Source organism: Thunnus albacares, chromosome 12 (assembly GCF_914725855.1).
Source record: "Thunnus albacares chromosome 12, fThuAlb1.1, whole genome shotgun sequence".
Lineage (NCBI taxonomy): Eukaryota > Metazoa > Chordata > Actinopteri > Scombriformes > Scombridae > Thunnus > Thunnus albacares.
Window position 1 is genome coordinate 16,244,692 of NC_058117.1, and position 26,266 is coordinate 16,270,957.

A 26,266-nucleotide genomic window follows, 5' to 3' on the forward strand; every position below is an offset into this window, starting at 1 on the left:
TAATCAAACTGATTCATATGCTCCCTACAGAAACGTATCAATGACTTAAAGAAAGAACGGAAGACCGTTGAGGACCAAATGGCCATGGCAAAGAATGAGCTGAAGAAAACAGAGGATATGGTGAAAATGCTAACTGACAGTAAAATGGTACGTTTGACAAACTGTAGCTTGAATCTTTTTTTTTACTTTTTTTTTTACTGTTAAAACTATAAAGTTACATGGCTTGTAATGTGTTGCCTCTCAGTATGAGTCCAAACATTTTGATGTACTGTAGCTACAATATGTAACAATAAACGATCTGATCCCACACGCATCAGGTCCTAACATGCATGCATCCACTCAGATAATGATCAGTGTTTTTGCTTGTTATGCTCTGAGGTGAAGTAAATGGTATTTCCTGGTGTTATGAATATCTTGCACCCAATCACCTGTCCTTCTCCTCTGTAGGAGTATGAACAGCTGGCTGCACAGCTGGATGGTGCCAAGACTGACTTGACCAGGAAGGTGAATGAGATTGCCAAGGCAGCAGCCAAGGAGGACATTGTGGAGGCAGCAGAGGAACATGCCAAGAACCTCAACAAGCTGGCTAAGGAGCTTGAGGAGTAGGTCTACATACAATAGATATCTCATTATAACTTGAGGTTGGATCAGTGGATTGAGTGAAATTCAGCCGTATAGTGTCTGTTGTTTTTCCGAATTTGACTTCTCTTTCCTCATCACTTACATAGCTTTCTTGATGATACCAAGTCTTTTATTTTTTGTACATCCATTCTCCATGTGTCTTGGGTTTATTTTCCTCCCTTGTTGTCCTGTGTGGCAGTGCCGTGAAGAATGCAAGTGGACGTACTGAAGTGCGTAGTGCCAAAGACGCCATTGACGCCTACAAGAACATCACAGATGCAATTAACGCCGCTGAGGCAGCTGCTAATGAGGCCAAAGATGCAGCAGACAACGCCTTGAATGTAAGCCACAATTTATGACACTCTATACATTAAGTAACTGCACACTTCTTGGCATGATATGAAATTCATGATGTATTGGATAGAATACTTTAATAATACCGACCAATATGTTTTTTCTTCCTTGTAGAATGTAAAAAACCAGAAACTCACACAAAGAGCAAAAGACCTGAAAGAGACTGGCGATGACCTGCTGGAGACTGCAAAAGAGGCACAGAGAGACCTTCAGGGTATTCAACTCCTTTCTTAAACTGTTGCTATTTTTTAAAATAATGCAAAAGCTTTGTTACTAATTTGTGTTTTTTTTTCTTAACAGATGCTACCGACGACCTCACTGATGTGAGGATGCGCCTGGAGAATGCTGACAAGAAGAAGAAAGCTCTTGAGAAAGACCTTCTTGATGCACAGAGGCAATTAAATGATGCCAAAAGAGGTAGAACAAGACAAGGCATTATAGGATTAAGCACAACTGTTTGTGTGTTTGGAAGGTTATTAGAGCATATTTTCTTTCATTTATTGTCCCTAATTATCTGTTTCTCACAATCAGATGACATTGCTAATATGATCGACGAGGCCAAGAGGAAGGCAGCTTCAGCTAATGACTCAGCCAGTAACACTATGGACAAACTGAATGCCATCAAAAAGGAAATTGACAAGATCAGCGTCTCTCCCGTGGACCCCAACCTAAGCAATGTATTGGATGATGTAGACCAGTCAGGTGAGATATTGAAAATACATATATACATATAGACATTTGGCACAACATTTCTCATGTGTTTTTGTAGTTTATGGTACAGAATAACCATTTTTATACATTATGTATATTTAGGATTGAAAGAGGCTGCCTTTTTACACATTGTATTTTTTTTCTACATTTAGTGAAGGACTTGTTGAAAACCATCCCATCTCTGAATGATAAGATCTCAGAGGTGGAGGACCTGACCTCGCAGTTCTCACCCCAGAGCAACATAACTGAGAACATCAAGAAGATCAAAGAGCTCATTGAACAGGCCCGGGATGCAGCTAACAGGGTGAGTCCCCCCCTCTTGTCTATATTCACCTATAAGCCATCAATTCTATATACACATCCAACCCCAAATCGATTAGATCTTCCCCCTTTGTAATGTCTTTTCCTCATTCATGTCTTCTCTCCAGATTGTGGTCCCAATGAAGTTCAAAGGCGATGGCCATGTGGAGTTGCGTCCGCCACAGAATCTGGAGGATCTGAAGGCCTACACAGCCATATCTCTTTCTCTGCAGAGACCTAAAGGCAGGGGAGACGGAAGACGCAGACGCAGACAGACCATAGACAATGGAGACATGTTTGTGTTGTACCTTGGCAATAAAGATGTAAGTGGGTGCTTAAAATGAATGCCCATATGAATCATTTGATATAAAGATTTGGTTTGTAATTGTGCACAAGGCATTAACAAACTGTTTCTTGTAGTCCTCAAAGAACTACATAGGTATGGCTTTGAGGGGCAATGTGCTGTATGGTGTCTATAAGCTCAACGGAGTCGAATACGAGATAAAAACAGATTCTATCACCACGTCTGCAAATGAGCCGGCCATGTTTGATAAAGTGGACCTACGCAGGTAAACTGTTGTCATTTTCTGAAATGTTTTGCTGCAGTCAATATTGTATATATAAATGCACATTTATGGCATCTGACATATATCTACTGTGACTTACTACACAGCCCTCTCTGTATTTAAAAGTGAAAAAGACGCAGGAAATTCGTGAAAGGTGTCAATGTAATGAAAACCTTGGGGGTTTTTTGTTTGGTTTTTTCATCTTATGATTTAGAATTTATCAAGATGCAGAGCTGATCCTTACCAAAGATCACACATCAAACACACCTGGTACACCAATTAAGAAAAACAACCAAGGATCAATGACCCAAAACCTTCTGGACCTCAGCCCCAGTGATATTGTTTTCTACGTCGGAGGCTACCCTGACACCTTCACTGTGAGCTCCCAAACACACTGCCAGCATTCAATATGTCTAATTACTGGAAACAAGGTTTGCAAGACTGAAATATTATTACTAGGGGTTTTGTTAATACCCTTCCTCTGTTTTGCTTCTCCTCAGCCACCAAGTCCTCTCAACTACCCCAAGTACAAGGGCTGCATTGAGTTCTCCTCCTTTAATGACAAAGTTGTCAGCCTCTACAATTTCCAAAAGGCAGAGAAGATCAATTTGGAGAGTCCATGCAAGAGGTTTGTCCTAGCATAATTAGTCTTAAGACTAATTAAACTCTAGATAATTTTCTTTTTAGCTATAAGCCTTCTCTGTAACCTGTGGCATTATTTCAACATACAGCAGAAAAAGAGGCAGCTCATCCGCTCTTTGTTTTACCATCAAGTGTTTAAAATGTTCAGTGTCATTCCAGTTTCTGATTTCATCACTCTGGCATGAAATGGATAAACATTCCCATCCCATCCCTCAACCCTATTTTATCCCATTCCTTTTTAGTAGCACTGGCAATGTCACCATCAACAAGTGTTTTAAAGTTGGAACTGGCTCTTTTTTTCAATGCTCACATGATCTCTCTGTTTTTTTGGAGGGGGGAGGTTTGTTGTTTTTGTTTTTGTGGATTTCTGATAATTAGCTGGGTGTTCCTTGACAAACACGTGCAGTAGGTCAGTATTAGCCCCGTTTTTACTGGTGACCTGTCCAGGAATTTTTTCCGTCTCTTGCCCAATGGTTACTGGAATATGCTCCAGCCCCACTGTGATCGTAAAAATGAATACATGGAACTATAGAAGCGGGGCGAACAGAAACTCTTCAAGACAAAAAAGACAAACTGACTTTATATCGATACTTTTGCTCAAGAAAGTGTGTTCAGTGAGAAAATGTTGAGACTTCAGAAGTTTAACATTTAACATTTTAACAATTTTCTGATTCTCCCCTGCATCCAGGTATGTACCTCCAATGGACTCTGACTACTTTGAAGGCACTGGATATGGCAAAATGATTATAAATAAAATATCATCTGTCCTCCTCATCGGTATGTCCGTCTACACTCGTTCAGAAAATGGTCTGCTCTTGTACATTGGAAATGAGGTAAATTATTGTTCATGAGGTTATTTCATAAATCTTATATTTTGATGCACTTTTTTTATAGAATTAAACGTGCTTTTCAAGAATTTGATCATTCTGTTTGCTCTTTAACATAGGTCAACTACATCACTGTGACGATGGAGATGGGTGTTGTTGTTCTTCGTAGTAACTCGCTCAAGGAACCAGTTTCAAAAAATGAGAAAATCTTCCCAGTAAGACATTTTTCTTTGTTTCTGCAATCACTTGCTCAAGTAGTTTACATCACTGAACACAGAATTATTAATTGAATTGCATCTTACTCCTCTACCCTTTTCTCAGAAAAACGATTGGGCAGATGTCCTCATCATTTTTCAGAAGAACGGAAAATTAATAGTCCGCGTAGGCGGTAAAGAGGTGACAGCCCAAGTTGAGTATAGTGAATTTAAAGAATACTATATTGGTGGTGCACCACAAGACTTGAGGGAAAGGTATGTGGTTATCAATTTTCCTCTACTTCCTCTAAATCCGTGCTGATTGAACCTTTTCCCACTATAGCAAAAATAACTGCATTTTCTTCCCCTTTCACAGGTATAACATCACCACACAACCATTCAAAGGCTGCATGAAGAACATGAAGCTGAATAAAGACTTTAAACCTATTGATGTGCAAGTGGGCATCAGCAAAGGTTGTCCAAAGGAATCCCTGGTAGGATGTTAACCTCATCATTATAAACCACTTAAATATTGTCTTATACATATATATATATATATATATATATATATATATATATATGTGTGTGTGTGTGTGTGTGTGTGTGTGTATTTATTTTACATGTTAACTAATTAACTAATGTCTGATGTCCATGTTCTTGTCTAGATTACTCGTAAAGCAGAGTTCAGCTTGGGGAGTTCCCTGTCAGCTGACCTCACAGGCTTCAGCTTGGCTAATGTCACTGTCTCCCTTGGATTCAAGAGCACAGAGAAACAGGGTCTCATTCTGGAGAACAAACAGCTGGTCAGTAGCCATATTTATTTTCAAACCTGACTTATAATTGTGACTTTTGAAATGTGAGTTGTGTGGGACAACAGAACACGGTCAGATTTAAAACCTTTTTCTTTCTATTTTCCAGGCTAATGGGATGAATCTTGCATTGGAAAATGGCTATGTGATTCTGTCTTTCAATAACAAGATGTGGAAATCTAACAAACAATACCATAATGGCCACTGGCATTATTTGACTGTGACCAAAAAAGATGGAAGGTATGAAAGAAGAATTTATTTTACATTCAGACATATTTAATGTGAACATTCATACAAATGTAACATTAGTTCAGTGTGGTTTTAATGTCACATGTGTATAGTTTCACATATGAAAAAGTACAGGACAGTGTAGGACAGAGCTATGGACAGTGACACCTGTTGCCCAGTAATTTAAATCATACACTGGACAAATACAATACAGTTAAAGAAAATAAGCAAACTCTGGCAAATTCTCATAACCACTTCAATCTAAAGCTGATGTACAATAAGTACTATGATCATTCTCCCAAACAGGATTACCTTAGTTATTGATGATGAAGATATGGGTCAGGAGCAGAGTGGCAGCACTTCCATAGGTGACACAGGCGGCTCCATGTCCCTGGGAAGAGACAAGTTCAAAGGCTGCGTTTCCAACCTCTACACAAGACGGTAATCAACCCTCACTCTACATTTTATAGCTGTGTAATTTTAACATAACTCAAGAGATAGTTTTTATTATTGGAGTCACATTTCGACTGTTTGCTCACTATATATCTTTTCACTTTGATACATGGTGTTCATGTTATCTGAATATTTTGTTGTGTTGCAGGCCAGAACATCTGTACAGAGCTGAAGACTTCAGCCTCTTCAAGGCTTCTGGAGACGTCCTGCTGGATGTGTGTACTGCTGACAGTCCTGTCCAACTGATGCTGGACCGCATGTCTAAGAAGGTGAGAGTTTGTCACATTTACCGCAAAGACATTTACTCTAGTAATTTTAATATGTTTAATATTTGTGAACTTGAATCAAGTGACATTATGTTTATACATCTAGAGCAATCCATCTGATTTCATGGTATACAGTAATTGTCAAACTAGCATGTACATTATGAACATGGTGACATTGTTGATTTATTCTTCTCACTACCTGTAAGTCATAACCATCTTCTAATTTCCTCCTTTGTACTGTAAATGTGTACTGTAAAACTATCCATTGCTAAATGTTAATGATTTGTGTTTCCTTGACATTGTTTACATTGTTTTGCTGCCTTATTTCCAGAGATGAAGAAGAAGGAGCCCTAAGACCTGCTGATGTTGACAAGAATCTAATATTGACATGAAAAATTGGCAGCTTGCCTCACAATGTTCTGTTTCTTTTGCACAAACTCATTAATTTACAGTGTACTTCAATAAAAAGTTGCATGAACATATCTATAATTATAACAATCATTAAATGTATTGTATCTCATCACATTTGTCTATTCTATTTAAAAGAATCAAATAACTAAAAACATGAACTTGTGAATAACAAGTTTGAAATCATCTCATGTCTCTTCTCTTTCTTCCATGTAACTCACTTTCTAACAGTCATTCACAAGCACGTTCCCTCTAACTCACTGTTGTCAGACCTAATGGACACACTCACACACAAACATTATGGCATGGTGGCTATGGTAACTTCACTGTCAGATGAAATGACTCATGAAATGAATCATTTCCTAGAGCACAGTAACGTTCACCTATGTAGACATTTCACAGCACATAAATACAAAAGGATCTGCATCTAAGTTTCTCAACATTTTCTGGCCCATAATTCTGTTCACATATCAAACACATATCAAATGAAAACTCTTGTTATGTGGACCAGTAAAGCACTTTGAGATATTGTATGTAATATGTGGTTACACAAATAAACCTGACTTAACACCCAAAACCTACTTATATCACTTTTACATCTCTCAAAACTCTGAATGGGATCCCAATATTAAGGCTGAGAAACATTGATCGACATTATGATAAATGATGATGCCAATGAGAAGTTTGGAAGAATCTCCTCCTTAGATAAGATGCCAGTATTTCACAGCTACACCAGAACTGACAGTGTTCAAATATTTCTTATTCTATGCTCTCAAAAGCATGATTACACTTTCTATATCTTCTTCAAATCACATCTTGCATGCTCATCATAATTTACATATCCCAACATCTGATTAAAAGCACCGTATCACAACCGCCGTTAATTCTCCTACAACACCTGACCCACAATGAATTGCCTGAATAATTATTTCTTGTCTGCTACATGAGTTCATAGAGGTGCAATAATCAATTAACACTACATGACAGACTGGTATGAAAAATATAACCAAAGGGGTAACAGAAACCCCCAAACACAGGTGCACCTAATGAAATAATAGAGTGTAATAATGAAACTATACAGTGTGTAATCTTTACAATTAATAATACAATTTTTTTCCAAAACAAATCATCCTCCATTTTCCTCTCATAATATCAATCTGGACATGTCTATTAGTTTCAGAAAGCAATGTCTGAAACTCAATGTGTTTTTTTCATAAGGAAGAATGTGAAGATACATACTGTATATCACACTGCGTCAATAATGATTTTTTTGTGTACAAGCTAAAAAATCTACCTGTTCTCTCCTATATCAATTTCATATCAGTGTTTCTGACATCAACAAACCTATTGACCTATTAATTGAACGTATTTACAGTTTTATGATCTCTATAGGTCTATGATGGCTGCAGGTGTCATATTTGAGTGCATGCCAAACTAAAATCACTCAAATCATATGAGCATGACGACTGCTGCCCTTGATGCATATCAAACAGTATCGCCAGCACAAATACCTATCTATGTTGAAATCAAACACACCCTGAGTAAACAGAGGGGCTGTGGTGGTTTATCTACAAAAAGAAACACGATGTGATGGTAAAAACTTCAACGATCTTGTGATTACAGGAGCCACACTGGACCACCAATCAGCATCAACACTAACTGCATATATGAGTAATGAAAAGAAAAATGGTATCATATTTATCAAAACTATCACATGCCGGCTGTTGGAGAGACATATACTGTATTTCTGTTGTGCATCACAGCTGAATGATGCCACAAAGTATAAATGGAAGCTTAAGATGGGATGGAAACATGAATTATTTTATGTAGAACATTCTAATCTGTGGATAAAAAATAGTTACTAAAGAGCCTGGAATCTCTTTGGCTCGTTTTCACATCTGTGGAGTCCCAGTCTATGTTTATATCATCTTTGACTGTTGTCACTCTTTCCATGGATTTCTGTATCCTCCTACTTTCTTTTATTCACAGAGTGGAGCCAATTTGAATACTTCATAAAGAGCTGTGGCTTATCAATGATTTAAGGAACAACTTTGTGCTGACTGTTTATGCTTGTGCTGTTTTAGGATGGTGTGACACAGACGATAAATGAGAGTGTATCAGAGTGTTCACTACCAACCCTGGTTCAAAATGGTTATTTCCTGGGGGGTGCTGTTAGCAGTCTAAGCTACAGCCTTCCACTACAGGTGCTGCAGCCCAGGTGAGAATTCTATCTTACCTTACAGCACTTTTTCATAATATTATACATACACAGGCATGCACACACAAGTTTCAGTGAAAGATTTATGTGTTTAGCTGAGTCTATCTTCTCAATAACAATGCTTCAGTTATGTCAGAGCCAATATACACACATGTACTGAAGATGATGCCTCTTTTTATCCTCCACAGGCCCCACTTCTCTCTTGATGTCAAGACTCGATCTCATGAGGGTCTGCTGTTCTTTGCTGCTACCAGAGGAGGGCGCTCTCATCTTGCTTTATACATGTCCAAAGGCAGGATCAGGTTTTCTGTAGGCCAACAAAAAGAGATCTTCAACCGGGAGAAGTACAATGATGGGAAGTGGCACTCGGTCAGTGAGCTTATATCATGCTAAAACTGTTAACCATAGAATCATTCAATCTACAAATGGAGTTAAACTCTACTATCATTCTTTGTATGTATGGTTAAAATGTTTCCTGTAGGTCATATTCAGTTTGGAGAAGAAGAAATTCCGATTGGTTGTAGATGGGATCAGAGCCCAGGATGGTCTTATGACAAATGCTGAGCTCGCATCCATGCAGCAGTTCATGTTACCTGTGTACTTGGGCAGTGCCCCACAGTCCCTTCATAAAGAGTTAAAGGTAAAAAAACAAACAAACACACACTGGCCAGTTCACACAAGCACACAAACAAGTTTTATAATTTTATTTTATTTCTTATTTTTACTTTCAGTTGAAGAATCTTCCAAAGCAAGGTGTGTCCGGCTGTGTCCGCAATTTTAAAATGAATGGAGCACCAATGTCAAATCCAACTACAAATCGTGGGGCCGGCCCCTGCTTTGAGGGACCGACACAACGAGGGGCTTATTTCTCAGGGAATGGAGCACATGTCATTATCAGTGAGTACCCCACTAGCTGTGAAGTCATTACCAAATCTTCATAGAATATATTTTAGGTTTATTTGACGGGTTATTTAATAATTTTTTTGAAGAAGTGACAATAAAAGTGTGTTATAAACTGGAGGCACGGCCGTGACTGTGACAAAGAGCTGTGGAATTTGGTTCTAATTATATATATATATCAGTGTGTAAGAGAAAAACAAAGACATAATATACTAGTTACATAGAAAAAAGATTATGAGCAGTTGTGAATTTTCAGAGGAATTTCCTAGAAGACACTGTCAAGATCTTCTACTGAATCTACCAAAATCTAAAACTGAAATATTACAAATAGAGATACATTGAACCCAAGTAAGTACACTAGTAATACACAACTACTCAGGAAGACAAATGTGAGATTTTGCATGTTCAGCTGACCCACTGTGCGCTCATTAAACAACTCTCTAGGTTACAATAGACATTAATTGGAAGTAATTAATTAAGGAACACTGTCTCAATTTTCTCTATAATTAGGACCAAATTACACAGTTCTTTCAAGGAATCATGTTAGGAAATTAGTTACATATCAGTTCCTCCCAGGAAACTATGAGACCCATAAGAAAAAAATCTCCTTGATATGTTCACTTCAGGGCCTTCTCTTCATTGTGCTGATACTTACAGTCTAAATTATGATATCTATGATGATATTTCTTTTCTGTATTTCAGATGACTCTTTTGTTGTGGGCTCCAGTTTTGAGCTGCTGTTTAATATTCGTCCAAGGACTCAAACTGGACTCCTGTTACATGTTGGTGATATTAGCAGGACTCCGTATGGACATGCGATGGGCCACTATCTCAGTATTTACATGCTCAGAGGAGAGGTGAGACCTGACTGTCAGTTTATTGTTGCCTCATTTGTGTTTTTCTGGCCAGATACTCCTAACCCCAAATTAATTTATGTTGTCTGATTAGACCTCTCCTCAGGACTGTGTGGGCATGTACAGATTGATTGACAGCTCCCTTACTTCTTTCATCTGCCAGTAATGAAAGCACAAGCTCTTGCACAAGGCCTTGTGTTATTAGTTTATAGAGATTAGTGACCTCATAGCTGCATAGCTCCACTTTACAGGAGGCCTAATTAACCAGATTAATTGAAAACACATGTCGGTGTGCAGGGCCTTTAACAGGTATCTTTACTTGAAGTGCGTTCCCTGCACGTGTGATTTAAAGCTCTGTATTTGGATTTACAGGTAGTGGCACAGGTGAACAACGGGAAAGGGGAATTCATGGTGTCGGTGCAGCCAAAAGCTACATTATGTGATGGGATGTTTCATAAAATTTCAGGTAAATTGCACATTTCATAAAAGTACTGTATAACTCTGTTTAAGCTGAAATTGCTATTTAACCCAGTGTACACAGTGATAAAAACATGTCATTGGCATTAAATTCCTGTCCATGTGTCTTCTAGTGATCAAGAGGAAAAATGTTGTGCAACTGCATGTGGACACAATGGATAATTACAAGATTGGACCACCATCTTCCACTACCACGTTGACCAAAGATCCCCTATATGTGGGTGGCATTCCTGGTGAGTGTTAATCTATTAATCTGAGTGTTAATTGACTTGGTTTACCTTTATCTGAGATTTTCTGCACATAAATAAGATGTGAAAATATCACAGCCAAATGTTAATGTTATACAATATAATATTATGAAGAATGAATAGCCATATTTAGGTCTGATAACTGATCTGTGGAGGCCAGTGGAGTCAAAAAAGCCAAGAGGCTTAAAGGAGGCATATCATGCACATTTCCGGGTCTATATTTTGTATTCTGGACTCTACTGGTATATCTTTGCATAATTTGCAGTTCAAAAAAACTCCTTATTTATCTTGGCCCATATGCAGCCCCTCAGTTCAGACTCTGTCTGAGACAGGCCGGTTTAGCTCCTGTCTCTTTAAGGCCCCCTTCCCGAGGAGCCCACTCTGTTCTGATTGGTTAGTTTACGGAAGCTGTCACACCTTTGAGCCCAAATCCTATCTGAACAATGAGAGTGGACAACGTGAGCAACCTGCGTAACAAATTTAACAACAACCTTAGCAACAAACGTTATCAACAGACAGTGTTCAGAGCAGGCTGAAGCCTGGGCTTTTGACTTTCAGGGAGCATTTTCACATACATTCACCTCATGTTTTGGAACTTTGACCATATTTAACATAGACATCCAACATCATAACAACATAAAAATAACAGAAAATCACAAAAAGCATGATATGTCCCCTTTAAATGGCTGACAAATTAGGAAAAAATCAAAGTAGTTGGAAAAATGAAATCACTTAACAGTTTACCACCCTTACCTTTCTGCTACAGAGATGTCAATGCAGCAGACACTCCCTGTCACCTCGTCCTTCGTGGGATGCATCCAGGACATGAGGATAAACAGCGAGCCCATCTCCTTCAACAGGTTGTCTGGCGTGTTCGGTCCAGTCAACCTCAAAGAGTGTCCGGGCTGAACAAATGTGTCTCACTGCATCATCACAAACCTTGGGACCACGTCCACTGCCAACCATGTGCAATCTGTTACCAAGACAGAGAATGTGTTTGTGTGTAAGAATGTATATAATATGCGGAGTGTGTATGTGTGTGTGTGTGTGTGTGTGTGTGTGTGTAAAATAGAAATACTGTATAAGTAGCAGCTCACAGGTTTGCTGCTCTGTTAAACATTTCTGTATTTATTTTGTGATAAAATCATGTATCACAGCACCAATTCATGAATGCATTTCCTGAAAGTTGTTTTACAGTCTGATATGTTGGATCCATTAATTCTCTGTCGATAATCAAATGCTACTGAATATGCTTGTGGTTACTCAGGGCTGCACTATAAGTAACCCAGCACTTTAAGAAAACATGCCTTTTGTGATGGTGCTTTAATGGAGATCAACATTATCAGTTAATGTCTTTTTATTTTTTTGTTTGTTGGACTGAAATGTTTGTATTAGAATAATTTGCAGTTTACACCTACAGTGCTTGATACCGTAACAACATCTTCAGGGGCTGCCAAGCTATTTTATCGTCATGTCCACATGCCAGCATGTATAATTCTGCATTATGACTGGTTTAATAGTCTTCACACAGGCCATGAAATCATATGTTTTTTCCCATATTGTATTACTGTTGTTCTGAATTAATTTTGCATTCCTATTGCATGCATTGGGATGTTCTGTGTGGCTGTCAATGTCAGTTACACCGGAAAACAGCAAGTACTGAATTTTGAGGAGTGTTGTCTATGAGCTAAAAAACTATATAGATGCCATCATAAGTGTCACAATTTTGGTCAGTTGTGTTTGGGACCATTTAGCCCACATTACTAGAAAGTTGTAATTAATATTCCAGAAAACAAAATGTATTTAAATTCCCCTGAGAGTGTTTACTTTCCTACTTTGTATATTTGTGTAAAAAAAAATGTGATAGTAGAAACAATATGCATGATAATTGGACATATTTTTTACATGCATTCCTTGTGACCACTGATTTGTAAACCATTTCGTAATCTCTTCAATTAATCTTCTTTATAAATACTTGTCAGTGCCACAGGTGGGTCTTGTGAAAGATCTTTTCACTTGTGATCATGATGACAACTCACAGATTTCATGTGAGATATGAATTTTTGAGACTATCTGGGATTTATTGTTGAATTATACTCAGCAACATGTGTATACTTTTGATTGTAAGATTAGATAAATATGATTTACAACTTTTTTTTGGAATAGGTCTCGCATTTAATTTTGGGAAATGGTGATTCACATCTACAGTGTTGAAATATACCTCTCCATTTATATCTACATATACCTACATTTTGAGAGTAGTTATTAATGGAAAGCTTGAATTAGAATTAGTTTTAGAACTAGATAAAGTGGCGTTCACGTACCCTTTCAGCTCCCTAGGAATTTATTTATATAATCCTTAAATTTGACAACAGAAACATGTTAAACTTGCTGGGTCCTGTATTGCAGCCATTTCTCAGTTGTGCTCATTGGCTGACTGGATCTCCAGCAAAAACCACCACGCCCACTATGATGCTGCCTTCAAGGACATTTTGTGAAGTCGAGCGTAATTGCAAAGTGGTGCTGCGACCCATCGGATTTTACGACCAAACTGAATTTTATTGCCACTGCTAACGGGCTTTTTTAAATCAGACCTGATCACATACGCTATTTTGATAGCAGCTGTGACAAAAAACTGTGCCTCCATAATATTTAGATGTTAAGAAAAAAAAGATTGCATAGATGCAGAGATAAAGCCAAACTATCAAATGTTGATGATGGTTACAGCAGAAACTGTTATGATATTGCCCGGTTACACTGAAATTAATTTTGCGTCCTTTGGCAGTTCTGTTTAAGAGTCTGATGCACATATTAAACATACAGTTACAAATATGACACTTCATGGACGTACAACACACATCAAACAGTGATGACACTCGTACATATCACATTGTATCCTCTGGATTCAGATCACATCATATGATCATGTGTATGTAGAGCACTCAACATTACCCAATACCTATCTAGTGTCTTTCCAACTAATTAGAAACATAAAATGAGCACAAATGGAGACAAATAACAAAACGTACTGCGTACAGATAATATTAAACAGGAGCAAATAATAAATATTCACAAGTCTACCATCGCTTGTTTTATCCTTTTACAGTCTAGTTACCACTTTGCAAGTCAGTTTATGTGGTTTATTGCTTTGATAGGTCGCCCCCACTGTCTTTTCTATGTAATCTGATCGAAAACATGATCATTCCGAAACCACCTGAAGGCAGCACATTTCCTGTCTACACAGGAAAACACAGAAGCTACCGGACAGGCGGCAGAATCCGGAACCGCTACAGAGCCACCAGGACAAGACATACACACACTCATGTAGCTGGAGGTCAGTTATCCGAACTAGTCCGCTTATAAGTCCTCTCATGTAAGAATATGAATATGACCGTGTTTGCTCAAAACTGCGCCACTGGTTGAGACTATTCTGTCTGTAAGTAAACTAACCAGACACACCGCTCGTCCCCTCCCTCTTCCCCATAAAACCCCGGCCGCGTTCAGTTCCTCTCCTCCGGTATCAGGTATCTCAATGGCGGACCCGGCGGAACCAGCCCGGGGGAGCTCGGAGGAGGAGAAGCCGGACCGTATAAACGACGCAGAGCTGGCTCTGAAAGGAATCAATATGCTTCTCAACAACGGATTCAAGGAGAGCGACGAGCTCTTCAAAGCATACAGGTCTGTGAGTGTTTCCCTCAAAGACAGCAAGCAGTATTTCTGTTCCTACTCTGTCTGTCTGTCTGTCGTTGGAGGGGGTTGGGGGGTGATAAATGTGATGACAGGTGTAGCTAATGTTTTAAAACTACTGTGGTCAGACCAGCATAAGAAGCATAAGCAGCACCATATGATCAGGTCACAAGCAGGATTGTTTTAGCAAATATCCACACCCAGTATGTAACTTGTGATGCTCAAATAGTCCAGTGACTCTTTCATCATCATCATGATAATAATAATGTTCTTTATGTGTGGAGATAGGTTGCTGTGACCATCTTTAGTGTAAGTAAACACACATATGTTAAAAGGTAAATGTTAAACCGGTTAGCATACCTGTCATGCCAGTCAGTTACTTTGAATAGGTATTTGTTCACATCACAACCACATGTTGGATAGTTACACCTGTTCAGACTTGTTTTGCAATTACCAAGTTGTATTTGTTGGATGTCTGTAGATTGATCTCTCAATTTATCGTTGAGTTTATGACTGTTCAGTAAAGAAAAGTCCCTGTTATATTTCAATATCTTCTTTTGGTTCTGGCCAACAGTCGCAAATCCTCACATTTCAGAAGCTGGAACCAGTAAAACTTTGGCAGTTTTGCTTTAAAAATAATATAAATAATTTATTAATAACCAAAATAGATGCAGATTGTTTTCTCTCAACCTTCTTATCGAGTAATTGACTAAATATTTCAGCTCTAGATCAATTTTGTGTCTGAATGTAAAGGTTCAACCTGAAAAATTCCCTCTAATACCCACACACTTAGACCAGGGTCCACCTGCTTACTGTAGGAGTTTGTATACATTTCTCCATCACACTGTTTTATTATAGCTGATTACCTCTGGGAAGGGTTTGCTTTCAAGTTGAATGTTGATGTCACAGTATGTGTCCTGACCCCTGGTGAAAGCTTAAATGTCACCTCTCCCACTAATTGCGCTTAGCACTAGGTGTCATCCTGTTTTTATTCCATCAGCGAAAAAGATGGAGGGAAGTGAAAGAGGCATACACAGCAACTGAGAATGAGCTTGTGACCGTCTGTATTAACCAGTTTCCTACTAAGGTTGTCCTGGTACTGCTTAGTTGGCATTGTGTGTTGTGTTATGGGAGCATGAGATAAGTTAAGGGAGTTTGGTGATGCATTAAATCATATCCTAAAGCTATGAAGGGATACCTGCACCCACTGATTCAACCCATTCCTATCGTATTGAGTGGCTTTTGTCTGACTGTCACCTTGTACCACAACTTCATGTTTTTCCCATGAATGGACAATGGACAGTCACAAATTGTCCCAGAGTAAAAGAATTATGGCATCAAATGTTATAATTCAGACAGGGGTATAGAGAATAAACATTACATCATACAAAACTAAAAGCACTTTCCATTTAAAACATTACATCATACAAAAAATGAAATACAATACCTTGTGTTTAGTACTTTGTGGTTAATGGTCACAATATTGATTATGTTTCAGGCATGATTTCAATTGTGATTTAAAACTAGAGAAGGTAGAGCATTGTCTGATAGTTATTGTGTTCCAAAAGTTTGCAGCTCTAATGGAGGAAGCTGACCGGCCACATTCAATGGACCTGTGCTGTACTACACAGTTGTCTCTGGTAGATGCTCTTCTTTGCCTGATGTTATCTGAGCATAGTAAAGCAAACTCTGTCAGTAGGGGACATGTCTCATAAGTTGTTGCAGAAATTTTTGGGTTGATACCATTTTTACCACCAAATTAAGACATTTTTGACCACTCGAGACTTGATTAAAAAATGGTCAAAAATCCCTCCAAAATACCACATTAAGACACCATGACCTTGAGGAACACCATAGAAAAATTCATATCAAAAACTTTTGACATTTGGAGATTTCTGTAGTCACCACTAACTCCCTTATTGTCAACATACCAAGGAAAGCCATACATCCTCTGAGTGCCCTAGGTCTCTAGTTTGCGATTGTAAAGTTTCATGAGGCTGTGAGGTCACAATAGGTCATTTCACACAATAGATTATCAAAAATGGTCTCACTACAATGAAATGGCTACTATGGGAACTAACATCAATACACATGAATACAATTAGAGCCACAAGAGTCTCAGCTTCCCAGTCATACCAAATTTATGCAATTCCAAGACTGTTTAGGGACCCCGATATGCAAAAATATTCAAATACATCATTTTTAGAATAGTCAAAAATAACACGTTTATACTGCATGCAAAAAACTGCATGTTTTTTTCCCAAAACTGCATGGGATTAGCATAAAGTGGGAATGTCTGTAAAGGGGAGGCTCATGGGTACTCATAGAAACTATTTTCATTCAGTTATTTTGAGGTGAGAGGTCAAGGGACCCCTTTGAAAGCTAGCACGACATGGTTGGTACCAATGGATTCCCTGTCTTTAGGTTGTCAAATAGGACTCCATCTATTTGATAGTATTTTCAGACAAATTAAAACATGAAAGTTGAAACAGAAGGGCATTATAATTCACAGTGTCAAATGCCCTGTACAAATACAAGAATACTGCTCCTACAACACCACCCCTGTCAAGCTTTGACTTCATTTGCTCTATGAGAGAACAATTAACAGTCTCAGTCAAGTAATGCTTGCTAAAACCAAATTGCATTGGGTGAAGTGAGATATGTCCTGTGTTCAAAAAATCTACAAGTTGCTCTGTTACAACTTTTTTTATGATCTTTAATGCTATTGGCAGAATGCGAAAGGGTTTATAGTTTGCCACATCTGTTGGTTCACTGGCCTTGTAAATGGATGTCACAACTGCAGATTTTTCTAATTTATTCAACAAATTTTAACAAATTCAGGGCTCAATGGATGAAACCAAAAAAACAAAAATGATTTTTTGGTTCTCCACCCATAAAAGGAGGCATAAAAGGTCCTCTAGATGTATTACAAAACATGTGTCTTATCATTTCTTTATATCCTTCTGTTCCAGGAACTATAGTCCTTTGATGAGTTTCGGGGCCAGTTTTGTGAGTTTTCTGGTGAGTTGAGATGCAACGTCCTATTGCAACACACTGCTGTTTTACTTTGTGGTCCAAATACTGACAAAAATGATTGTAAATGCTACTTTGAAAAGTACTTCTGTTTCGTTATAAGTTCAAGGAATTTCCCTTGTGGTCCTGATGGGTGCAAAGGCAGGCTTCTTAATTTGTCTGGTACAAAAACTGTGTGACAAACTAACTTGGTGTTCTACTATGAATTAGGTTTTGCGTTGCAGTGGTATTTTTATAATCCAATTTCACCTGGATTCGTTTGAATCATTACATAACATTACATTCATTTAGCAGACACTTTTGTCCAGAGCAACTTACAGTAAGTGCACTCAAACTCAACAGGAACAAGAGCCAAATGTCCTCAAAAATTGTAAGTGCAACTGTCCCATAGAAACAATAAAAAACATATTCAGAGAGTGTGTTTTATTTCAAAAGAAATTAAATAATGTTTTTATTTTGAGCAATTTTCACACAATAAAATAATTATATACAAATAGAGTTGTGCTTGACATTCACTTGTTTACTTTGGAAAGAGGAGTTGCCAAAAAAATTTCAGCTGATGGTCCAATTACTCAGTTGACCCAAAGCTGTTGACCATACAAGGTTGCTGTCAGCAGATACATGTTTTTGTTTCTTTTAATGTAAAAATATAAATAGAAAATCAGATTTAAAAACAATGATAACCATAATAACAAGTTAGCCCTCTCCTGTTTGCTTATCTTTGGTGCCAGTTGATGTCACCGTCTTTCATTCTCTGTAGGTGATCTGACAGTAATTTAAGAAGCCTTTATTCACTTCAACTCAAGGGAATACTTGCCTTCAGTGTCATTCCATTACTCTAAAAAACTCAAGAAGACATTTGTGAGATTGGCCTTTCAAGGGCAAAGGAAGCAAGTCAAGAATGATGTGTGCTCAGGGGGCAAATCTTAACCCAGAATTCACTGTGGTGATAATCTTCTTCTCCATCATCATGTGTAGAGAAACTCCCAAGAAAATGGAGAATAAATTGTATAAAATCTGAAAAGTAAGATTTTGTTTTCCTGCTTTCTGGACTCTGTAGTTAATCCAAAATTCAGTCCAGGATTAGATTTTTTTTCCTCATTTTCAGCACTTCTGTATTGTCAGCATTCATTCTGGAAAGTTTGTGTAATTAGTGTTAAACAGGATTGTTTAACTGGTTTACTTTTTCTGTAGAATGCCATGATGACATTTGAAGAAGAGAAAATGCAGATGGCCTTTGAGGACCTCAAAGCTACAGAGAGGCTGTGTGAGAGTGAAAACACTGGTGTCATTGAAACCATCAAAAACAAGATCAAGAGGAGTGTGAGTAATCTCAACAACAGTTTATTTCATGGAATGTACATGCTATACAGTATATAGAATAAATACAATTTGCCTAAAAGGTAGCTTTCTATACAGTACCACAGAGTCCAGCTTTGCTGTTAGCTTGCTTACTTGCCTGTTTGCCATACTAGTCTGTAAGTGTGAGGTATTTGTGCGGGTAGATGGATTCTCAGAGGTCAGGGGTGGCTGCAGTTGACCGACTCCAGAGGCAGATCATCATTGCAGACTGCCAGGTTTACCTTGCAGTGCTGTCTTTCATCAAACAAGAGCTGTCAGGTAAAACACTCCATAATATCTGTTTAGTGACTATAAACCACTAAAGAATTCAAGTCACATTTTATTGGTGTTAAATGAATGAAATTAATTAGCTTTCCAACTTAGTTTTGATCATTTTAATAACAGATGCAAATGCGGAGTGTTTTGGAATACAAGTAGGCCATCGCAAAAGATAATACGTTTTGCTGACCTAGTCTTCAATCCCCTGACAGCATACATCAAAGGAGGCTGGATCCTCCGTAAAGCCTGGAAAATGTACAACAAATGTTACAGCGACATCACACATCTGCAGGAGGGCAGCAGAAGGAGGGCATCAGAACAACAGGTGATGCCTTCCCCATCTCTGTCATCCTCCTCCGACCCGTTGCAACACCACCGCTCCTCTTCACCCGGGCCAAGCCCATCTCAGAGACTGGACAGTATCAGCCCCGAGGTGCTGGATCGGCTAAAAGGTTCGGTCAGCTTTGGTTACGGCCTCTTTCACCTCTGCATTTCGATGGTGCCGCCGCACCTACTGAAGATTGTCAACCTGCTGGGTTTCCCTGGTGACCGTCTTCAAGGCCTGTCAGCGCTCACGTATGCCAGCGAGAGCAAGGACATGAAGGCCCCCTTAGCTACGTGAGTATGTGAGTGAGTATGTTTGTGTATCTGCATATCTGGCTGTAACTGAAATACGATCTGGCTAATGAAGTTGTAAATAATATGACAAATTAATGGAAACATAACTTCTGGAGGAATGAGATGCATGAATCGTGCTGTAAGTGGAAGTGAAAATTTCAGTTCCTAAATTACCAGCACATTCACCAATAACTCATTACAACAGCATTTTTCAGCCATATGTAATTAATCAAATCAGTGCATATAATTCCTCTAAGGTCCAGATATAAACAACTTTAAAACTAAAAACTGGAAATTTGGTCATGTTCTCCATGTTACCAAGTTTTGTGTATGTCAGTAATGATAACATTACACTACATGTATTGTATATACAGTGAGGTCCAAAAGTCTGAGACCACATTGAAAATCTCTAATATTTTCATGTAAACCTGGAAATAATCAGAAAGTTTGAGGACTCAGAAACCTTTAAAAACACGAGAAGTTATGACATGTAAAATGAAGAATATTTAAGATTCAGCACTATTTCAAGGTCAGCAATCAAATTCAAGCAAATTTGTGGCATTGACTAACTTAACTCATTTGTACAAAATGAGATTTCCTTGAGTTTTATCCCTTCCATCGAAGCACGCCTTCAAATGACACTCAGGCGGATTTGATCTACTCATCAGAGGCCCGTTCAAGTAATTCAGCCATTTGTTCACCTGTTATAAATATGGCTGTGCCTCAAGTTTCCAGCAGATCATTGCTTACTAAGTAGCATTGTAATAGTGGGAAACTTGGCATCAGAACTAAGTGAAAGTGTCATAAATCAAATTGTTTTTGTAAGCAAAGAGGGGCTTTCTCAGTCTCAAATCTTGGCTAGACTAAAGGTTTCTGAGGAACTCTAAAATGCTTTGCAGAAACTGGATCAGTTCTATCCAAAACATGATCAGACAGACTAAAAGTGACCACACCATCAGAAGATCAATACATCAAGCTTACTTACTACCCTGAGAAATAGAAAAGCAATTTCAACACGGATACAGAATTTGCTAAATAAAGAGCTCAAGACTCCAATCAACAAAAGTACTGTCAAAAGAGGGCTGTCTTGTAGTGGTCTCAGAAGATGAGTTGCAGTTTCTAAACCACTTCTCAGGAGGGGAAACAAGGCCAAACACTTGTAGTGGGCTAAGAAATACCAGCATTTCACAGTGGATGACTAGAAAAAAGTCCTATTTACTGACGAATCCAAGTGAGATTTGAGATTTATGGCAGTAACAGAAGGATGCATGTAAGGAGACAAACAGGAGAGAGAATGATACCACAGTGTATCAAACTGAATATTCAAGTCTGGGGGTGTTTTGCCTACTCTGGAGATGGACACCTTCACTGACTACACCCTGACCAAGGAGAAGTACCACTCCATTCTTTAAAAACATGCCGCACCTCAAAGCTTTGGAAGAACTACTTGAGGACCAAAGAAGACCAAGGACTCTTGACTGTCATGGACTTTCGTCCACAGCCACCTGACCTCAACCCCATTGAACATTTATGGGGGCACTTGAAGACTGAGAAAGCCAAGCATTCTGTGACATTACAAGAAGCTCTTTGGAGCATTGTCAAATCATGCAGGGATAACAGGGGTCATCAGGTTTTGCACAAACCTTTGGAGTCCATGCCAAACCTTGAGTGCATGCTGTGCTATCATTAAAGCAAAAGGGGTACATACCAAATACTAAGATATTCTGAAATTCACGTACATTTTTCAAAGATACAACTTTTCACTCAACTTGTTAAGCTGATATTATCATTTGTAATGATTACATTACATCATTTGTAGTATTACATTAGAAACAAATGTAAAATAGAAGTATCTTGACTAGTGATCTCAGACTTTTGGATTTTGCTGTACGTTGTTTTTCAAGTTAATTATCCCGTGTTTGTTAAACATCATTAGTCTTATCTTGTCAACCAGCTGGTTCAAAATCATTGCAAATCATTCAGATTTTGTATGTGAAAAATTATATTTTCTGCTGTACACTTTATTCAGACTCATTACAGCCTCTCTGCATCCCCACACAGCTTGGCCCTCTTGTGGTACCACACGGTGGTGCAGCCCTTCTTTGCTCTGGATGGCACAGACACACAGGCAGGCCTATTGGAAGCCAAATCCATTCTTCAACAAAGAGAGGCTTCTTATCCAAACTCCTCTCTCTTCACGTTCTTCAAAGGCAGAGTCCAACGCCTTGAGGTAAGTAAATGTTAAGAATAAACCTTACTATGACTTAGGAACACTCAATATTGTCTCAGCCTGTGACTCACACCACAAAGTTCCCCTTTCTAGTGCGAGATCAGTAGTGCCTTGACGTCCTTCAGTGATGCCTTAGATCTGGCCTCTGACCAGAGGGAGATTCAGCACGTGTGTTTATATGAAATAGGTACTATTTTCCCTCTCAGATTTCAAACCACCTCGCTCAGCACTAGTCTGCATCATAATTTCTGATTGCTGAACGTTTCAGGTTGGTGCAGCATGATTGAAATGAACTACAGAGAAGCCTACAAGGCCTTTGAGCGACTGAAGACAGAGTCTCGCTGGTCCCAGTGCTACTACGCCTATTTAACCGGAGGTACTAACAGTACAGATGAATTGGGCTTTAAGGGCATTTCTTATGTCTCATTGGCTCCTAATCCATTATTTGTTGTGTAGTGTGCCAAGGAGCCACAGGTGATCTGGAGGGAGCTGTCGCAGTTTTCAAGGATGTTCAAAAACTATTCAAGCGCAAGAATAATCAGATAGAGTTGTTCTCCTTGAAGAGGGTGAGTATGTATCCAGCTGATTTTTCTACTGCAAATTCTTGATTTAAATTACATGGAAATCAGTGAAGTGTGTATGCACATATTTTATCAGGCTGAGAAGCTAAGGAGCACCTGTCTATCCAAAGAACTGTGTATCCTAGCGGTGATTGAGATTCTTTATTTGTGGAAAGCTCTGCCAAACTGCTCCACTGCCAAGCTGCAGACAATGACACAAGGTACTCTATTATAAAATCTTTCACTTTGATCATGGATGATAGTGTCACACTTGAATAAACAACTAGTTCAAATGAGTTTTTTGTGTGTAATTTTGCTGCCTTGTTTGTCGTTGTGTAATTACCTGTTGCCAAACTGTATTCTTCTTCAACTTTTAGTCCTGCAGAAGATCGGGGATGCCTCAAGCACAGGCCTGAAAAACCTGCTTCTTGGTGCCATAAGCAAATGTCTTCATAATACCAAAGATGCCATTCAGGTACTCTCATGTCTACTTAATAATACAATGCATAGGGGCTTGGAAACTGTTATACTTGTAGGATTGTTGTAGTAAAAATTTTACTTTACAGGCAATAGTCACTACTGTGGCAATAATGGTTATAAATAACTGATTTTATCTAGTTTGTCATGACTGTCTTTTTGTTTTCCTTTTTTTTTTTCAGTATTTCCATCTGGCTGCACGGGACGAGGTGGGCCGTCTGAGCAACTCTTATGTGCAGCCGTACTCCTGCTATGAATTGGGCTGTGTGCTACTGAACAGCCCAGAGGCAAGTTTTGTGTGTGTCAAAGAGAGATTCAGAGACGATTCCCCTTATCTGAGATGATGAAGTCACATGGTCTAAATATTTAATTCTGTCTTTTTACAGTCTGCAGCGAGGGGCCGAATGCTAATGCTTCAGGCCAAGGTACAGTAAAAGTTTCTTCAGTTCTTGTTTTTTTCCCTTTTTATAAAGCTCTCACTGCCCGATCAGGTGATGGCATATCCAATAAAAGGAGATTGCCTCTCAATAAAAGGAGAGGCAATCCTGTTGCTTAGTTTCTCTTGGAGTCGGTGGGCCTTAGCGGGTTGTACATTAGCTTCCAACAAACTCTGTAGATCATAGATCTGAATACCTGCTTGTATGCCAAAAAAGAGGCTTCTCTCTTCCAACTCAGCCGCCAGATCATGAGGCAGTGACCTAGAAAAGAGCAGGTAGAAATCACACCTCTTGCCTAAACCTGGGCGTCTATGATGACTGACACTTGCTGTGTTCATAATGCAGCTGCAGTATCACTCCCTGAGGAGGGAATGTGTATCGCAGTCCTGAGAGAGAGAGCGAACATTTCCACCTTAAGAAAGGCAACATTGACACTCTCCTGGAAAACAAAGGTGTACTGGGTGTAGTCTCAACCACCCAAATCTCGTTGTTGAGAAATGTCTGGTGCAGCAGCCTTGACTGTACTAGTGGATGGGCTGCTGACATGAACATAGCACTTGCTCTGCTGTAGCTGTTAGTCAGCTCTGCATTCTTGAGCAGATACAGCAATATGTTTAAGCGTTTGACAGGTGCTTAGTCATTGAACATGCACAGCCTCACAGTGAAAGACACTGGAGGGTGAAATCCATCCCTGACAGAAGAATAAGCTGGGTAAAATCTGATTGGGCAACGACTGCATTGATCTCTCTGAGTGCATTGGGGTGGATCCTTGTCAGGGCTTATCTAATAGCAATACTTGTTGGAGAGCAGAGCTCAACGCACAGTATGTAATTTTCTGATGTTTTGGTCTCTCAATCAAAACAATAACAAAAGACGGAGTTTGATGACGTCCTGAAGTGGCGTAGGATCATGGGAGGAGTTGTCTTCATTGTTAAACCACCACCATTGCCGTCATTGCAGTCAGCTTCTCCCAGTTAGCCTTACTTCAGTGTTCAATGTTCAGGAGGTTTTTACTGGGAACTGAATTTTCCACAGAGGTCTACTCTTCTCCAAAACAAATGGACCCAGTGATTAAAACCAGTAACAACACTGAATACAGCAGTTTTACATTAAAAATCAGCTTTTCTCCCATGCTGCTCGGCGGCCTCAGGACATCTAGGAGGGGCTGCTGCTAATGTTTGCTCAGCCTGATAACTTAAGATCCAAACGTCTAATGACTAAAATCCTTCATCTGTTTAAAAGATAATTAGTTAAAAGATATAGTTAAAAATGACCAAGATCTAAAAAGTGTATTGTAAAAATGTGGCTTAAAACTGGATAAAAAGTCAATTTATGACAGCTTCTGGTGGACAACCACAATGTCAATGCATGTGCAAAGGGGATATGACACCTGACAGGTGACCAAATGAAATGGACCGTTATCTTAATTAAAATTACGGCTTTCTCTGGGTTTGAACACTGTTGGAAACATTTGGGATAATATAAGTACACAACTCAACAAAATATATAACAAAGGTTTAGTCATTTTTATACATTTTAATGCGTAAAAGTTACATATCGGGCCTTTAAACAAAAAAGAATGTTATTTTATTGACCTCGTTGTCTTTTCCACCGGATTATGCAGGAGGACTACGGCGGCTACGACTTTGAGAACAGGCTCCATGTTCGTATTCATTCAGCTCTCGCCTCAGTGAAAGCTGCTGCTCAACCTTGACCAAGTTTTACCTTCACCTCAGAAAGAACTGGAAGAAACAGTCTTTGAAAAGCCACAATGCCATTCTGGGCGCTTAAGTTTCAATGTTTTACTTGTTTAAATGTATTTATTTCTATTTTCTGAGCCAATGCATCATTTTAAAATGTGTACAATATATTCAGTAGGTATTTTATGGAAGAAGAGTTATGAGATGCATTTAGCTGATGTGTTACAGGACTGCACAATAAATTCATAAATCAGGTTTTTATTGTTTACATGGTTAATTTCAAAACTAGATGCCAGTTAAATCAGATGAAAGTCTAAACATTTATTTTGAATGGTGTCATTCCACAGAGGGACAGTTTTTCCTCTCATCTGGAGAAATGTTAGGTCAAGTAGAGTAATGGCACATATCAAGTATTAAACTAACAAAGCAATTAAAATGAATGACTCAGCCTATGACTTTGAGAAGCCAATATTGTCTCCATCTCAGTGTTGGTTGTTGACTTTGACATTTGTGCTGCAAAGGCTTTGCTAATCCATAGGCATGAGTACTTCACTGTAATTTTTAGTGTAGCCATTTTTTTAAGGAGAATTGTTTTTTATTGGTGTAAATACGTCTTGCACACAGGTTTTATCAGATGTGCCAACATAATGTGCCACTTCTGAGTGGCTTAGATGCACATTGCTAATCTGGTTCTCCTTTATATTGTATGTTTCAGGTTAATAAAATTAATGTTTTATCCACTGTACTTGATGAGTTATCATTTGTGTGGGACAGCAGGTCAAACATAATGTATTCGGCAACAGAAATATTTTATTCAGAAATGATCAA

General features: G+C 38.7%; 2 protein-coding genes across 4 annotated transcripts in view; both read left to right on the plus strand.

Annotated features, from left to right (window-relative positions):
* The window catches only part of LOC122994104 (laminin subunit alpha-3-like), a 56,165-nt gene extending 42,935 nt beyond the window's left edge, over positions 1 to 13,230 (plus strand). For 2 of the 3 annotated variants that reach the window (XM_044368609.1, XM_044368610.1), the window contains exons 51-77: positions 31 to 147; positions 448 to 602; positions 821 to 962; positions 1,090 to 1,189; positions 1,276 to 1,392; positions 1,507 to 1,677; positions 1,839 to 1,990; positions 2,115 to 2,309; positions 2,407 to 2,555; positions 2,767 to 2,929; positions 3,053 to 3,180; positions 3,883 to 4,027; positions 4,141 to 4,236; positions 4,343 to 4,491; positions 4,592 to 4,709; positions 4,881 to 5,018; positions 5,134 to 5,264; positions 5,559 to 5,693; positions 5,854 to 5,974; positions 8,464 to 8,597; positions 8,786 to 8,966; positions 9,079 to 9,237; positions 9,329 to 9,494; positions 10,200 to 10,354; positions 10,724 to 10,817; positions 10,942 to 11,061; positions 11,843 to 13,230. In XM_044368609.1, coding sequence (XP_044224544.1) covers positions 31 to 147; positions 448 to 602; positions 821 to 962; positions 1,090 to 1,189; positions 1,276 to 1,392; positions 1,507 to 1,677; positions 1,839 to 1,990; positions 2,115 to 2,309; positions 2,407 to 2,555; positions 2,767 to 2,929; positions 3,053 to 3,180; positions 3,883 to 4,027; positions 4,141 to 4,236; positions 4,343 to 4,491; positions 4,592 to 4,709; positions 4,881 to 5,018; positions 5,134 to 5,264; positions 5,559 to 5,693; positions 5,854 to 5,974; positions 8,464 to 8,597; positions 8,786 to 8,966; positions 9,079 to 9,237; positions 9,329 to 9,494; positions 10,200 to 10,354; positions 10,724 to 10,817; positions 10,942 to 11,061; positions 11,843 to 11,985 — 3,774 coding nt within the window. In that variant the 3' untranslated portion in view covers positions 11,986 to 13,230. Of the gene's footprint in view, positions 1 to 30; positions 148 to 447; positions 603 to 820; positions 963 to 1,089; positions 1,190 to 1,275; positions 1,393 to 1,506; positions 1,678 to 1,838; positions 1,991 to 2,114; positions 2,310 to 2,406; positions 2,556 to 2,766; positions 2,930 to 3,052; positions 3,181 to 3,882; positions 4,028 to 4,140; positions 4,237 to 4,342; positions 4,492 to 4,591; positions 4,710 to 4,880; positions 5,019 to 5,133; positions 5,265 to 5,558; positions 5,694 to 5,853; positions 5,975 to 6,302; positions 6,838 to 8,463; positions 8,598 to 8,785; positions 8,967 to 9,078; positions 9,238 to 9,328; positions 9,495 to 10,199; positions 10,355 to 10,723; positions 10,818 to 10,941; positions 11,062 to 11,842 lie in introns of those variants that run through there. The other variant, XM_044368612.1, reaches the window with a different exon arrangement.
* Positions 13,231 to 14,304: 1,074 nt separating this feature from the next.
* Positions 14,305 to 26,183, plus strand: LOC122993393 (tetratricopeptide repeat protein 39C-like). The gene is made up of 15 exons (XM_044367534.1): positions 14,305 to 14,410; positions 14,581 to 14,754; positions 17,736 to 17,784; positions 18,991 to 19,119; positions 19,302 to 19,416; positions 19,629 to 20,034; positions 22,096 to 22,264; positions 22,358 to 22,451; positions 22,533 to 22,640; positions 22,721 to 22,830; positions 22,922 to 23,045; positions 23,202 to 23,299; positions 23,484 to 23,588; positions 23,688 to 23,726; positions 25,363 to 26,183. The coding sequence occupies exons 2-15, from the start codon at positions 14,609 to 14,611 to the stop codon at positions 25,450 to 25,452; spliced, it is 1,782 nt and encodes a 593-aa protein (XP_044223469.1). The 5' UTR covers positions 14,305 to 14,410; positions 14,581 to 14,608; the 3' UTR covers positions 25,453 to 26,183.
* Positions 26,184 to 26,266: the final 83 nt, after the last annotated feature.